The 13,772-nt window shown below is 42.3% G+C and overlaps 1 protein-coding gene across 1 annotated transcript in view; it reads left to right on the forward strand.

The window, feature by feature from the left end:
- Positions 1-1,001: 1,001 nt before the first annotated feature.
- MCC (MCC regulator of WNT signaling pathway) overlaps positions 1,002-13,772 on the forward strand; it is a gene marked incomplete at its 5' end in the record, with an annotated part of 210,824 nt that continues 198,053 nt past the window's right edge. The window contains one exon of the mRNA XM_084278185.1: positions 1,002-1,138. Coding sequence (XP_084134311.1) covers positions 1,002-1,138 — 137 coding nt within the window. The remainder of the gene's footprint in view (positions 1,139-13,772) is intronic.

The raw sequence follows: 13,772 nt of genomic DNA on the forward strand, positions 1-13,772 counted from the left end.
ATGTGTATTTCCAGTAAAGGTGAAAGATATTGCCATTGGTGCTATCGGTGTATCCATTCTTTTCACATGAATAAGAGGACCGATTAAAACTTAATTAGGTGTTGAAAAGGGTGCCAAGGATGCTAAAGGAAATGAAGCTTTCCTATAGGACAGAAATGTCTTTTCATCCATCAGGTAACATGAAGACTGCGAAGAAAATGCCTTTTCTACATGGAAAGAAGACACAGGGAGAGCTGTAAGCCATGAACAACTTGAGAGCACTATCTCATGACAAGCTGTTGTAGCCCAAAACCAAATTGCATACTTCTCAAGTAAAGCTTGATGAGTGGAAAGGAATCGTATGCATCGTATGCTTCAAACCCCAGAACGCTCCCACCTGCTTCGTAACGCATTGAACAGCCTGAATTGCAAACACAGGGCTACTGAAAATGCTGGGGTTAAATGCTGGGGTAGCACGTAGTTTCTCAAGGCTTGGCTTCCACCGGCCAGCCACGGTCTGGAGGGGCCGCCGCGCTCCCGAGGCAGGGAGTTGGGCCTGCCCGGTGAACGGAAAACAAGCGGCCGTCAGACAAGACGCCTGCCAGAGGCTCGCCCAGCACTTGGTGGCTGGGGCCAAGACGGGCCAAGGTGCAGGCAGGTCGGTGGCGTGCTGAGAAGCCCGGAGAGTCAGCACTGACCCCAGGCGCCCAGCGGAGGAGGCAGCGCAGCGCCGAGAGGGTCCCGGCCGAGGCGGAAGGCGGGTCTCCCTCGCCCCAGCCGAGCAGCTCTGGTCTCTGACCATGGGGCCAGAGCGCCCCTGCCCCCTTCACGCCCGCCCCCGCGGGGCCGCGCCTGGGCTCAGCGGGGCCGCGCACGGCGGAAGGTGAATGCAGGGCCGGGGCCGCGCAGCGGGGCTCCCCGCCCCCGCATTGTGCTGCCGCTCGCACTTTGCAGGCGCGGCGGGACTGGGAACCCCGGGCGCCTGAGGCGGCCTCGCCTCCTCCTCCTCCGGAGCCGGGCGCATGATGGCGGCAGCCGCCGTAGCGGAGGTGAGCAGCGCCGGGAGTAGCAGCAGCGATACCTCCAGCACGGGCGAGGAGGAGAGGATGAGGCGCCTCTTCCAGACCTGCGACGGCGATGGGGATGGCTTCATCAGCAGGTAGCGACAGCGGGAGGAGGTTCTTTGCGCCGCTGGAACGGAGCCGTCCCGTCCTTAAGCCCCCTCTCCGGCCGCCGTGAGGCGGCGTCGCAACTTCTCGGGGAGTTTGCGGAGTTTGCGGAGCGCAGCCCCCGCCGCCGCCAGGCCGGACTCTCGGCGCCACCGCCGGGGCAGCCGCCCTGAGGCTTCTGCCGCTGGCGCCGCTCGGGGCGGACCTTCGGACGGTCTCCCTGCGCGCTGCCCCCTTGGCACGGCGCGGCCAGCCCCAGCCTCCGGGGCCGCTACCTCAGCGAGTGCGACGGCCGGCCGGCCGCCCGCCAGCCCGGGGCACTCCTGCCCGCCTCGGGCGGCGGTCGGCCCCCGGGGCGAGGGCTTCAGAGCAGGGCTTTGGCTGTGCCTCCGCACCGGCAGCTTGTAGTGGGCGGAGGGCAGGGCGGACACGTACCGCGGGGAGGACTTAGGTCCACCGGGTCCGGAAGGTCACGTCTTCTGGCCAGGGTGGGTTCTATCCCCTAATGCGCCGGGCAGGTGGTTTTTGCAGTTAAACAAGGCAAGTTAGTCACAGGTAATCGAGGAGAAAATCAGTACTGATTCTTCAGATCACCGGCTTTTATTTTTTTTGCTTCGGATTTTTGGGTGTTTTTAATACCCCTGCTATACAATCTCATGTAAGCTTCCCTGCTAGTCTCGTTAGTTGTGGGATTGCGGCTCAGGCTGGTAGGTTTTGAGGGGGGAGTGGTGGTCCTGGGCGTTTGCAGCAGATAGTTGGAAATAAGCTGTAATTAAACGCTCGTGTGGCTGGAAGAGCGGGCAGTGTGTCGTAGTCAGGACTGGGTTTCGCTGGAAGCGCATTTCTGCTCTCAGGCTGTAACTTAAAAAAGGCGAGATTTGCCAGAAATGGTGGGATCCTGCGTTTTCAGATCAGACCTGTGCTAATTGCAGTAGTAAGTGCTGCTAGGGAGCCGAGTCAGAGTAAGGGAATTTCTAAGGCTGAAACCTAAGAATGTGACCCTGCAAGAAGGCTAAATAAACTACAGTCCCCACTGTCATCCCTTCGGAGCTGGAAAATCTGTTGCTGAAAATCTGTAACAGCTGGCAGTCGCTTTAAAAATAAAATTTAAGGGTCATGATATTTCTTATCTAAACAGCTCCCCAAACACTCCTTTTTCCCTGTCTAATGGTTATTTTGACAGTTGTGGTTCTTACATGTAAACTTTGAAAATACATGCTTTCCAGCCAGTGTGTTAAGATCACTTCTCTTTCCATTTGTTTACATTTGTCTTTGTGGAAATTATTCTGATGTCTGAAAACTTGAGGATTTTCACTTAAAGCATATACTGCCTTCTCAGAACACACTTGCTGATCTGTACTGGATGGCTTTCTGCAGTCTAAACTCAATAGACTTACGTGTATTTATAATTTAAGACCTTATTGCTTCCTATGGACAGTTGAGAGGTGCTACCATGTCACAAGCTGTTAATTCCCAACTGACTTTTCTACATGGCCTAAGTATTATTCCAAATTTGTATTCTGTGTATTTCAGAATGGTTGGGTTTTTAATGTTGCTTGAACTGCTCTGTTTAAAGCTTTGAAACTCCTGCATATGCCTGAGGAGGGACATCAGATTCCAGCAGCAAATGGAAATAAAGCCCAGAGGATAGTGATTGAAAGTCCAGTGGGTCCATTGTTGAAGGTTGCTAATACCTTCAGAAAGGATTTGTGTCTTCAAGTCAGAACTGGCATGGCCTTGAACAGTGTTAGAAATAACTATCTCTCCTTAAATTTTCATATTGGTGAGAAAGTAGCAAATGAATATTTGACAGATTATCTTTGACATGAGAGGCATTTACTTTTCTTGACTTCATTAGCTAGCATGGGTAATCGATCTTGTAAACAGAATGTATTCCTTGTTTTCTGTAGTGTCTCATTTTCCCTCATGATCTCTTCCATGGCAGTGGCTTATTCACGAGCAGACTTGCCCAGTATTTTTGGATGTATTTGTAATATGTACCACCATAGTCTTACAGACAGCTCTTTCTGATTCACGGACAGTGTCTCTGGTAAAAGTATAGCAACTGGGCTTTTGTTGTTGTTTACTGGCTTAGTATTTAGGTCATTGCAATTTTTTTAAGTGTAGTGGATTAAAGACTGAAAAGTTACTTGTGCTTTCACACTAAATTTAATCTTGCCATTCTGTGCATACTGTTTGTCTTGCTTCTGGTTTTTCTTTTTTTTTTTTTTTTTAATACTGGCCAGTTGCTTGCTTTCCTCTTCCCCCTTGCCCTGCTTCCTTGGAATTTCTTTTGCTCATCCTTGAGGACAATTTCTTTGTTGGCTTCTTTGTAGTCCCAGTGGAGATAGTAGGCTGACTTCTGAAATTTACTGCATCTTTTACAGCAGGTTAAACATTGTAATAAATGCCTGGGCATCTGGATAAAGAGCTGAAAACAGAGAAGCCAGTGCTGTAAAATCATCTGCTTCCTTATGGATGACAACTGATCTATTAGGCTTCTATTAGTTTGAGCCTCTTTTTCAGAACTTACTTATTTTCAGTGTAGTGAGGTTGAAACTTCCAGGTTTGTAGCTGTTACTCAGTGTAAATTGGCCTATCTTTCAAAATGCATGTCCCTTCTGCCTGCAGGGCTGGAACTTGGTCACTCATTCATTTGTGGAACATACGCAGCAGTTTGTAAGATCTTGTTTATAACTCCAGAACTGTTACAGAAAAATCTTCATTCCTGCAGCAAAGGCAGGCATTTTGTATGCATGTTTATTTAGTTCATATTGCATGGGGATAAGAGCTATTTGCATTCCTAATGAAGTAACATGGTGCCTCAGCTGTGGAAATGCTTTCAATGCATCAAACTGTAAGCCCCTTCAAATAATAGCAGGGAAGTAAAGGCACAGATGGAGAGGAGGAGCACGTCCTGAGATGCTGATTAATTTTTAGATTCTCACCTGGGATACTAATTAATTCTCAGGCTCTAAATAAGATGATATCAAAATGATAAAGCACAATTTTGTACCTTTGATGGTTATGACCTGGAAGAAGTTGAATGAAATGCTAAAGCCGAGCATTGGATTTGACCCGAGGTTATTGAACTTTTGCAACAATTAGCTAGACAGAAGTACCGAGAAAGGACGGCAGATGTAACTGGTTGGTTTGTACTGAAAGGGCTTTGGCTTCTTTTGGGATTAAGATTCATTACTGAATTATTTTAACATCTTGCAGGTGCTTGGCATTCTTCTGATACTTTAATGAGAGGTAACCTTACCAAAAAAAAAAACCCCAACCGAACTGCAAAGCAGTCCATGATTAAGGCTGGATTCGGAATGCTTGAGATCAGCTGGATCAGCCTTGCGGGGAGCAAAAGGCAGCCTTAAACACTGTTTACAGCAGAACTTTGTTTTTGCAGCTGTAGCTGGATTGTGTTGTTATTAACAAAAGGCTGTTAACTGAAAAAACACTAATTACATACATTTCTTTTGCTTTTTATTCACTTTGCTTTGAAAAGCTTTAGAATCTGACTTTATAGTTAAAAATATATTTAGCTTGGGATGGTTGGTGCTTTGGAGGGGACAACCATGGTGGTTTTTTTATAAGGTTAACGTGGTATTGGTTGATGTCAGTGAGAAAAGTGAGGGTATGCAGGGTTTTTACAGGTGGTGGGCTAGATTAATGGCTTCTTCAGAAACTTAATTGCATTCTAGGTTTGTTTTGTATGTATTGTATTGAAGCTACATTTAGCACATAACGAATTTCATGTTTACTGCAGAAGTCACTAAATGTATCTCCAGATGACTCTGTTCTAACAGTGCAGGGTCTAAATAAGGTAATTTTGAATCCGCAGGCAATAGCTTCACATTTATAAGCAGAAGTATGAGCTCTGGAGGTAATGGGTGAAGAAAAAATTCATTTCATTATTAACTTACGAACGTGCTGATTTTGCCTTTTAAGCATGGATAATTTCTAGGGTTATGAAGTAGAAAGGTAAAGCTAGTGTTTAACTCGGAGACTTATGATCCTATTAAAAATAATGGTGTGCTCTGTTTGTGGAGTTTGGTCTTCTGTGTACAGAGATTTTAATTTTATTTTTTATTTTTGCACCGGGGTCAATGACTAACAGAAAATCTCTGAGAAAAGTACAATAATCTGTCTAAAACCGGTAAACGTACTGATTTTGTATCAAGCTTTTACCGCACCGTGGAAGGACGTGCTGCAAGAGTGCCTCCTTGCTAGCCCTTCACAGAAGCAGTTGAAAGGAGCTTGTTGGATTTGTGTTACCTGAGCGCTTTTAGTGGAACCTGGCAGATAATTCCCTTTTCAGGGAGCTGCCGTAGTGGGGTGTTCCCAGCTTCTTGCCGAGTGTATTTTGTCAGCCCCCTCAAAGTTTCTGCATCTAGTTGGTCACATACAGTTGGAAAAGCAAAACAAAACAAAACCCAAAATACCCCAACCCGCCCAAAATGTGTTTTTCAAGAAGGCAAGTAAGTATCTATTCTATTCATTGTGTTTTATGCTTCTATGCTTCTCCGCCATTGCCATTACGTTTAAACTGGTTTTTAGGTGGTTGCTTTTGCTAATGTACTTGAACGTCTCTGATTAACATCTAAAGAGATTCCTGCTGAAGCACAAAAGGACAGTCAGATGAAAGGAACAAAATCGGTGTGGCTTGTCTGTCACCGGCCATGTTACTGCCTTGACTGTTGTGCTGTTGTTATTTGAAGGTGTGTTAAGACTCAAAATACATATGCGGTGTCATAGCTGGTTAGTAATTCAGGCTGACATCCAGTTAAAATTTTGGGTGTATAATTTAATAAGCTGGGTTTTTGTAGCCATGAAAGAAACGGTGGAAGTATTTATTGCTATGTTCCAGGTTGCAAGCTAGTGTTCATATAAATCTATTTACTAACTTTGTTTAACTAGATGGTTTTAGAGGATTCTTGATTTATTTTTTTTCCCTCTTGCAATTTTCTGTAAGAAAAGTACTGTGAGAAATGTAAATGCCCAAACTGACTGCCTTGGAATCTTCTTAAATAAATGAGTAGAGTGGATTTATAACTGGATAATTTTGTAATAAACATACTCCTTTAGTTATTTAAAACATTTGGTCCTTATGGAAGACATGGGATATTTTACTGTTCGTTGCCTGAATGTGAGCTAGAGTTTTAGTTGTCCTGTGGTATCTGACTTGATGGATGGAACATGTATGAAACAGAACTCTGAAATGGCAAAAGTGTCTGGTTTTTGAGTTTAAATAGTAGTAGTAAACAGTTACTTTTTCGCTAAAAAAATCTTTGCCTTTTTTTTTTTTAAACAGTCCCCTTTATAAACAGGTAATTATTGCACTCTCTGGGGTGAATACAGGTGTTTCTTAAGACTGTGACCTGACTTTTCTCCTTGCAGTTGTTTGAAGGGGATTCAGTCTACTTTAGGCTCATGTATAGTTCCGTATGAAACCATCAGTTGGGTTCAAACAAAGCATTGTCAGAGATCTTGTCCAAGCATGTGTTTTGAAATTCATGTATAATTTACAGGTAATAAACCGAATGTCACAGAAAATGAGTAAATGATGAGCTGAAAACTGCACTGCATGTTGTTAGGAGGAGGGGGAATAAAACCGGAAGAAACTTCCGGTGCAGGGTAAATTTTTGTGAACTTGTGAAAGGTCCTATAAATAAAATAAATACTCTGCACTTGTTTCATTTATCTAACACAGACATTTAGTGAGAGCTAATTGCATAAATACAGAGTTCCAAATTCATTACTAGTCTGTTAGACTTTTAGGATTACGGAAGATGGAGGTTTGTCCTTGTGTGGTTGTTAGCTTATCTCTTCAACTACTCCTCAGAGTCTTAACATTGAGGTGCAGCACTCATTGTTACTAAGGGACCTGACTGCTGTAAGTCAAGGTCTTCAACTGTGTAAATAATATACCTAAGGCACAGTCACTGGACTCCTCCTTTCTGCTGTGTATTTATGTGGTTAGCAATTAATAATTTCCTTGCGCTGGTGGGAGTTACCAAGCAGAGTGCAAACAACTCTGTTGATGGGAGAAAAAGGCCCTTCTCAAAGTCTGTACTTACCAAAGCACTTTTCACAGTGGCAGCAAAAAGAAAATATGTAGGAAAAAACATGAACAGGATCTTCCTGTCGCTGTATTTTCTTTGCTGTGATTAAGTTGTTTTCCTTTCACAGGACAACTGGGCCAAGGTGAGTGGAGGCATTTGTATGGGTGAAACAAGGTGTAGTGTTAAGATGATGCCACTTCTGAAATAAGCCCAATCTATAGACTTTCCAAAAATATCTCAACAAGGAGTTTTCCTATGATTTACTTCATACGTATGCTAATAACCTCCTGGAGACTGGATTTGGTAACTGCCTCTAAAGTGATACTAAAATATGTAAAAGTACAAGCTTACACAGAGTTTTGTGCTGTTGAGGGCACAAAGTTTTACATACTGTACGTGTGGTTCTGCAGCCCTGTGGTGCGAAAATATGGGTTAACACACAAGATGATCATTTATGAACCCATGCAAATATGTCCAGTCAAGACCTCTGAAAACTTAATTTGGGCATGAGCTAATAATTCTGCATGTAGATGTTTTCTAGTCCCTGCAGGCTATTCTGTGCTGGTTGGAAGCAGCAACAGGAACAAAACGTGTTAAGTCGAAGCTGCTGCAAGTGTTCAGATGTCCGCAGAATGGTGAAGTCATATGTCCTGCAAGCAAATGAGTTAAAAAAGATAACTCCGTGACAGAACAGGTGGAAATAAAAAACTGCCTTTGAAGACTAGTGAGAAAAATATTACTCTGCTAGTTTTCTGGATAATGGGGTTTCAAATTTCAAAAGCAGTTTGGTCCCAGTACTGTACAGTCCTAAATCAGGCCTCAATCCAGCTGTCTAGCAAGGGAAGCTCATTTAGAAGCAATCTTCAAAATGCCATTGAGATTTTATTCTCACTTGAGATCTTGACTGTTTGCTCTGTGCTTTCCTTAGCCACTTGAAAGCTTCATGCAGCTTGGCCTTAGGAATTCCAGCAAAAAAAAAAAAAAAGGTTTGAAAAAGGTTAAAACTGACTTTGCCCTTGCATTAGTTTTTGAGCATGTCTTGAAAACAGTTTTAGCTTCCAGGTTCTGTTCCTAGGCTTAGGAAGCTGTTACAGGGTCTGTGATCCATGTAACTGAAGGAGTACCTTTATACGGATGCAGCACAATAACTTGCTGTATGCCTAATCACATGGTGAGTGGAAGCACTGTGCTGCTTCTCTTGGGATTTGCCTTCTCGAGGGTTCCACAGTTGTACAGAATTTAGTGGTGTTTTAGTCTAACTTCGTCCTCCACAGGTCCTTACAGAGCATCATAACCAAAATTAGTGATGGGGACAGAGAAGTGTGTAGATGAAAAGACAGGGAGGTTAATGTCCATGAAGGAAGGTATCTTTTTGTTAAATGTTGTGTCCAGAAAACACACTAAGAATCAACATTCATACATACATACCACAGTCTGTATTTGTTACAACTAATACACCAAGAAATATACTCAAGTTGAATTTTCTGACTTTTCTGAACCTTGCATTTTTAAGTTAGCTGCCCAGTTCGTAAGTAAATATCAGACACATGAAGGGGTGTAATACAACATTCTGTCTGGAGCTATTAATGTTTTAAAGTTGGGCAAGTTTATTGGTGTCTTTTATACAGGTTAACACGTTTTTCTTTCCTCATTGCCATTAGTAGTCTGGGAAAAGTGACTTAAGATACGTCTCAGGCTCGTTGTTACGTAGTGTTACTTTTTCCAGGCTCTTTCACTTGGGAGCTTGATGTCCAGGTAGATTGTAATGTGGAAAAACTGACTAAACAGTTGTCAAAGTTTTTGATCCCTTTGAAAGTTACCATCTAGTTAACTTGTGAATGCTGAAACTGTTTCTTATTTTTATTATTTTAATTGAATTTTATTAATTTTTATCGAGAGTGTTGCTAACATCATGTTACTGGGATTATTGCTGTAATAAAATTGATCCTGTCTCAAGTCAGTAGTTTGCCTTTTGTGGTCCTGGAGAAAAAAAATAGTTGTTAAACTGGTTTTAGGTTTTGGTGTTTTGTGGGGGGTTTTTTGCCTTGTTTTGTTGTTTTTTTTGGTGACAATTCCAAAAGATTTTAAATTCACTAACATATTCTATCACTCTTCTCCCAAGGGTGATGGGGTGCAGGGGACTGCACAAGATGCTTTTGTTCCTCGCCTTTGTAGCAAATCTGTACACCTATGTTTATAGCATAGAAACCACCAATGACTGTTCTAGCAGCATGTTAATTAACATGGCTATAATAATTGTAATCAGCACACTTACTGTCTCTTCTGAGTTTTTCTGCAGCAGTACTTTCTGATATTTAATAGAACAAACCAGTATTCATGTGGCATGAGCAGCTGTTCAATGAAATCCTTTGTGTAATTTTCAAGCCTAAGTTAGGTAACAAAGACAAGACTACCTCTGAATGAAAACTGCTGCTGGTGGTTCCCACCACGTGATAGATCCTGCAGGTTGAATTGATTCTGTGTTTTAGCAAAATTTTAAAGCAATAAGCAGCGCAAAGGAAAGCAGAGAATGTCAGAGAGGTTCTGCTGACAAGCTCTGCTTCTCTAATTGATAAACGGACCTTTGTTTGCCTATAACAGTTCTGTCTCCAGAGATGACAGCCTTAGCCAAAAGTGGACACGCTGTTCTCACAGGTCCTGAGATGCAGCTTGTGTTAACCATTTGATGTAGATGCTCAGAGTACATAACTCATCTTTAATTAGTAGAACATGCATTTGTTGTGCCATCTATAAAACACACATTTCCACCCAGGCTGGTGGTCTCATCCACGTCTGGTAGAAGAGGGACACCCACCCACCATGGTGGAAGATAGTGGCTGCCAAAGAACCTTCCCTCTGCTTTCCCAGAAGAAGGGGCAGCAATACAGGCTGCATACCTGGAATAGCACTGTGTGAGGTAGCCAAGCCAGGACCGAGCTGTGAAGTAAAAACTTAGCTGAATTACGAGTAGAGCATTCAGGGTTCTAAGGCTGGTTGACTGCTAACCTTTTTCCTCATGTGGCTGAGCATAGTGGAGCTGGGTCAGGCTGCAAGTTAGTTGTACACTGGCAGAATATGAGCTGCTTGGGAATATGTAAGGCAGAAAATGAAGCTACAGGGGAAGTTCAAGGATAATTTTTTATTACACCAGAGTGTGGGAATGTAACAGGAAAAACAGGGAAAGGGTACCCAAGAGAGGGAGCCAGTGAGCTGTTGATGGCTGATGCTCAGAAGTATCTTTGTTTCTGACACAGGAAATATCAAATATAATGAGATTCTTGCAGATAGGATGGGCAGCAAAAAGCTTGGGAAGAAGGGGGAAGAATAAAGTTAGAGAGCACATGGATTTGTTTCAAGTAGTTGTACTCGACAACCTTGATGTAAAATTCTTCAAGATAGCCTTAGAACTATTCTGCAGGTTTTTTCCTAAGGTCATCCAAAAGATAGAAGTAATAGAAAATGAGGGGAAATAAAGTATGCTTCCTTTCTTTAAAATTGTGGTGAGATGGGGATCAGTCTGCAGACAGCCTTTAACTGGCTTAATACAGATTTGTTAAGGAAAAGAGTTGTGTCAAAGCCATTTGATCTTTCTTGAGTCCAGTAAGAGCAGTCGGTGGAAACAAAACAATAGATGCCTTCTGTCTCATCTTCATTTAAGGCCTTTGATGTTGTTTTATGATGCTTGTAGGCAAACCAGAGAAACAGAGTGAGGAGGAGAGTTTGGTTTGGGATTTTTTTTCCAATCTGTACTTAGTGATCATTAGATATCAGTAGTTTGTTTTACAAATAAAAATGTAAAATTGGAATTGAAAGGATGGCCTGGGCCAAATGAGTACTGTTCAGGGTTAATGATTTGGATGACATGGTAAAGAGTAAGCTTTCTTGAATTTGAGATGACAGCAATCTAAGAACGGTGGAGATATGCTGCAGGGTAAGATTGGAGTCAAAATTTGTGTTGACAAATTGAAGATAGAGCTTGAAAAATCATGTGAGATAAAGTAGGGATTTTACTACATTTGGTGGTAAAGAGAGGAAGTGTTATTGAAGAAAATCCTCTGAGATTTTTTTAATAGGTCTCAAGTTAAACTTGGATTTACAGTGACATCCTGTTATAAAACAGGACTTCTGCTTTCAGCTTTTCTACTCTTTTCAGTGTGTGCTTTATTTAAACTGGTGTCCAGGTTTGCATGCTGCCATCCTGTTTGCATGCTGTTGGTGGGTCAGTTGGAAAGAGGTAAGGCTCCTTCAGTCAACCTGTACAATTGAGAATGGAGTTCTGTACTTCTTAGATTTAAAACCACTATAAACTTTGCTTTTCCTTTACCTTTTTATTCAGCTCATACCCATTTCTTTCCCTCCAAGCTGTTATGTCACTTTTCTCCTGAAGATTCTCTCTTTCTTAGCTTCCCTTGATCCCATAACAGCAGCTGTCTGCCCTGGTTATTTCAACTGTGCCATGCTGGGAGAATAGATCATGTTTGAGTATTTAGGGGTAGTGTTTCTTCATGACAGTTGGAAGCAGTATTGTGCTCCTAGTGCAGAGGTTGGTAATTTCTGTACTTTAAAAATGGTGGCGCAATGCAGTCAGCACTACAGATCTCTGTTCTCTTTCTTTCCTCATATGGGCTGATTTCTCTGTGTGAACATGGCCACCTTGCTTACTTCCGCAGCACTTTTCTTGTCTTTTTTTAAAATCGGATGTGTTTTCTCCATTGTCAGAACTTCATTGCCTGTCTTCTGATGTTTAAGAGGCTGTTTGCTGAATTTTGTAGCTTGTCTTTTGTGTTTGTAGGGTAATCAAGCAAAGGTGCAAAAGCTATATAGTGCCATAGACTCCAAAGATGCAGAATCCAGTGGCTGTGGAATAAAGACTTCCTTGTGGGACTGTGTCCTGATTTAGTGACTTATTTTTTCTCTTCAGCATTTGATTTCAAATTTATGTTTACATTTTGCTTTCATTAATATTTGGAGGAATAATAGAGGAAAAAAAATCCTGTAACTAGCAAATGTGAACCAGTGCTCTTGGATCTTCCCAAGTTTTCATGTACCATGAAAAAAATCTGCCTGAACTCCCTGATCACAATGAGATGTTAAAGCTGAACCCTCTGTGTGAGTTTTCAAACTCCAAAATCAACAATATTGCTGCTCAGCATTTTAGAAGTATGTCCAGCTGATGTGCCTGTTTTGTGTCCCATCCAGCCTCGCATTGCTCGTCACGTGAAAAACATCAGCTTAGTTGCAGGTATCTCCTTTACAACTTCTGCCTTGTGCTGGCAATATATTTGACACACAGAAAACAGAGTACTGGGACAACAAAAAGGAAATGGAACTTTACATTTAAAAAATGAACAGTATGGGTGTTGCTTTGTATCTCTTACATCCGTTTAAAATGTTGTTTGTAAGTGTAGATAAATACTAATAGGTACTCCAGTGCTAAGGAGTAAAACTGAAATAATAGTCTTGAAACAAAATGCATTTTGTTCAACAAGGTGTGGACTGTTCACGTGCTCATGTAAGAAGTGACTTGTTTACACATCAATTTGTCAGTCTTTCTCTGTACGAATAGGAGTGACAAGAGTCACTGAGCTTTTTGCAACAGACATTAATTATAACCCGAGGGTCTTCTTCCTTAGCAGCAGCTGCCAGGCAGATGTATTGTTGTACTAAGTTTGTAGTTCTGTCTTTGCCCTTTTTGTGTGTGTGGGCGTGTGCAAGTAGTAGTAGGTGAAAAATTCTGTCAGTTCTGAAGTTCTGATTTATTACTTCAGAAGGTGTAACTTCAGTCTTGTATCACCTTTTCATTTAAAAGATAACATGGAAATGCTGAAGGCGTCTATCAGGTTATCTGAGCCTGAGATAGTAATAGATTCTATGTTGTTAAACCTTCAAAATTAGCAGTAATTGAGGGAATTGGAGGTTTGAAAAATGCCATATAAAGTATTTGTATGTAAAATGGACTGTGGAAACTACTAGCTGTTGAGATTATGATAAAGGTAATGAAATGTCATATTTCTGAGTGTAAATTGACTAAAGGAATGGAAATTTCTTTCTTGTGGACATTGCTAGTTTGGAAATCAGTTCTTCAGAAAAGTGTGCTGACTAAGAACTAATGTGGATGATCATCTCCTTCACCTGCTGTGTGCAGGTGTCCTTTATTATGATCAATTTTGGGCTGGTTTAACTAACTGCCTGCTGAGACAGCCCTCGTGGAGGGAAGTGTGGGGAAACGGGTGGGAGAAGTGGCATCCTCACTTTTGGCAGCAGCAAGCTGGCCTGCTGTATCCCACACACTGCTTGTCTGCATGGAGAAGTAGAAAACAGAGCAAAGGAAACTGGCAACAGACTGCTTTGGGAAGCCAGAATGATGGGCAGGAAGGAGGACTAGAAAAAACTTCAGAGTAGGAAGCTGCTTCTTGTCTGGAGGGAAACCCGGTGCAGAAAAGGTCGGTGATTTGCAGGAATATTTGGTTGGCAGAAAGAAGTGAGGAACTTCTTGGGGGATTCTATTTCACGTGGGTCTAAGTCAAAGACTGGTGAAGAAATAGGCAAAAAGTATGGGGTT

Source organism: Gallinula chloropus (assembly GCF_964237585.1).
Source record: "Gallinula chloropus genome assembly, chromosome: Z".
NCBI classification, from domain to species: Eukaryota; Metazoa; Chordata; class Aves; order Gruiformes; family Rallidae; genus Gallinula; species Gallinula chloropus.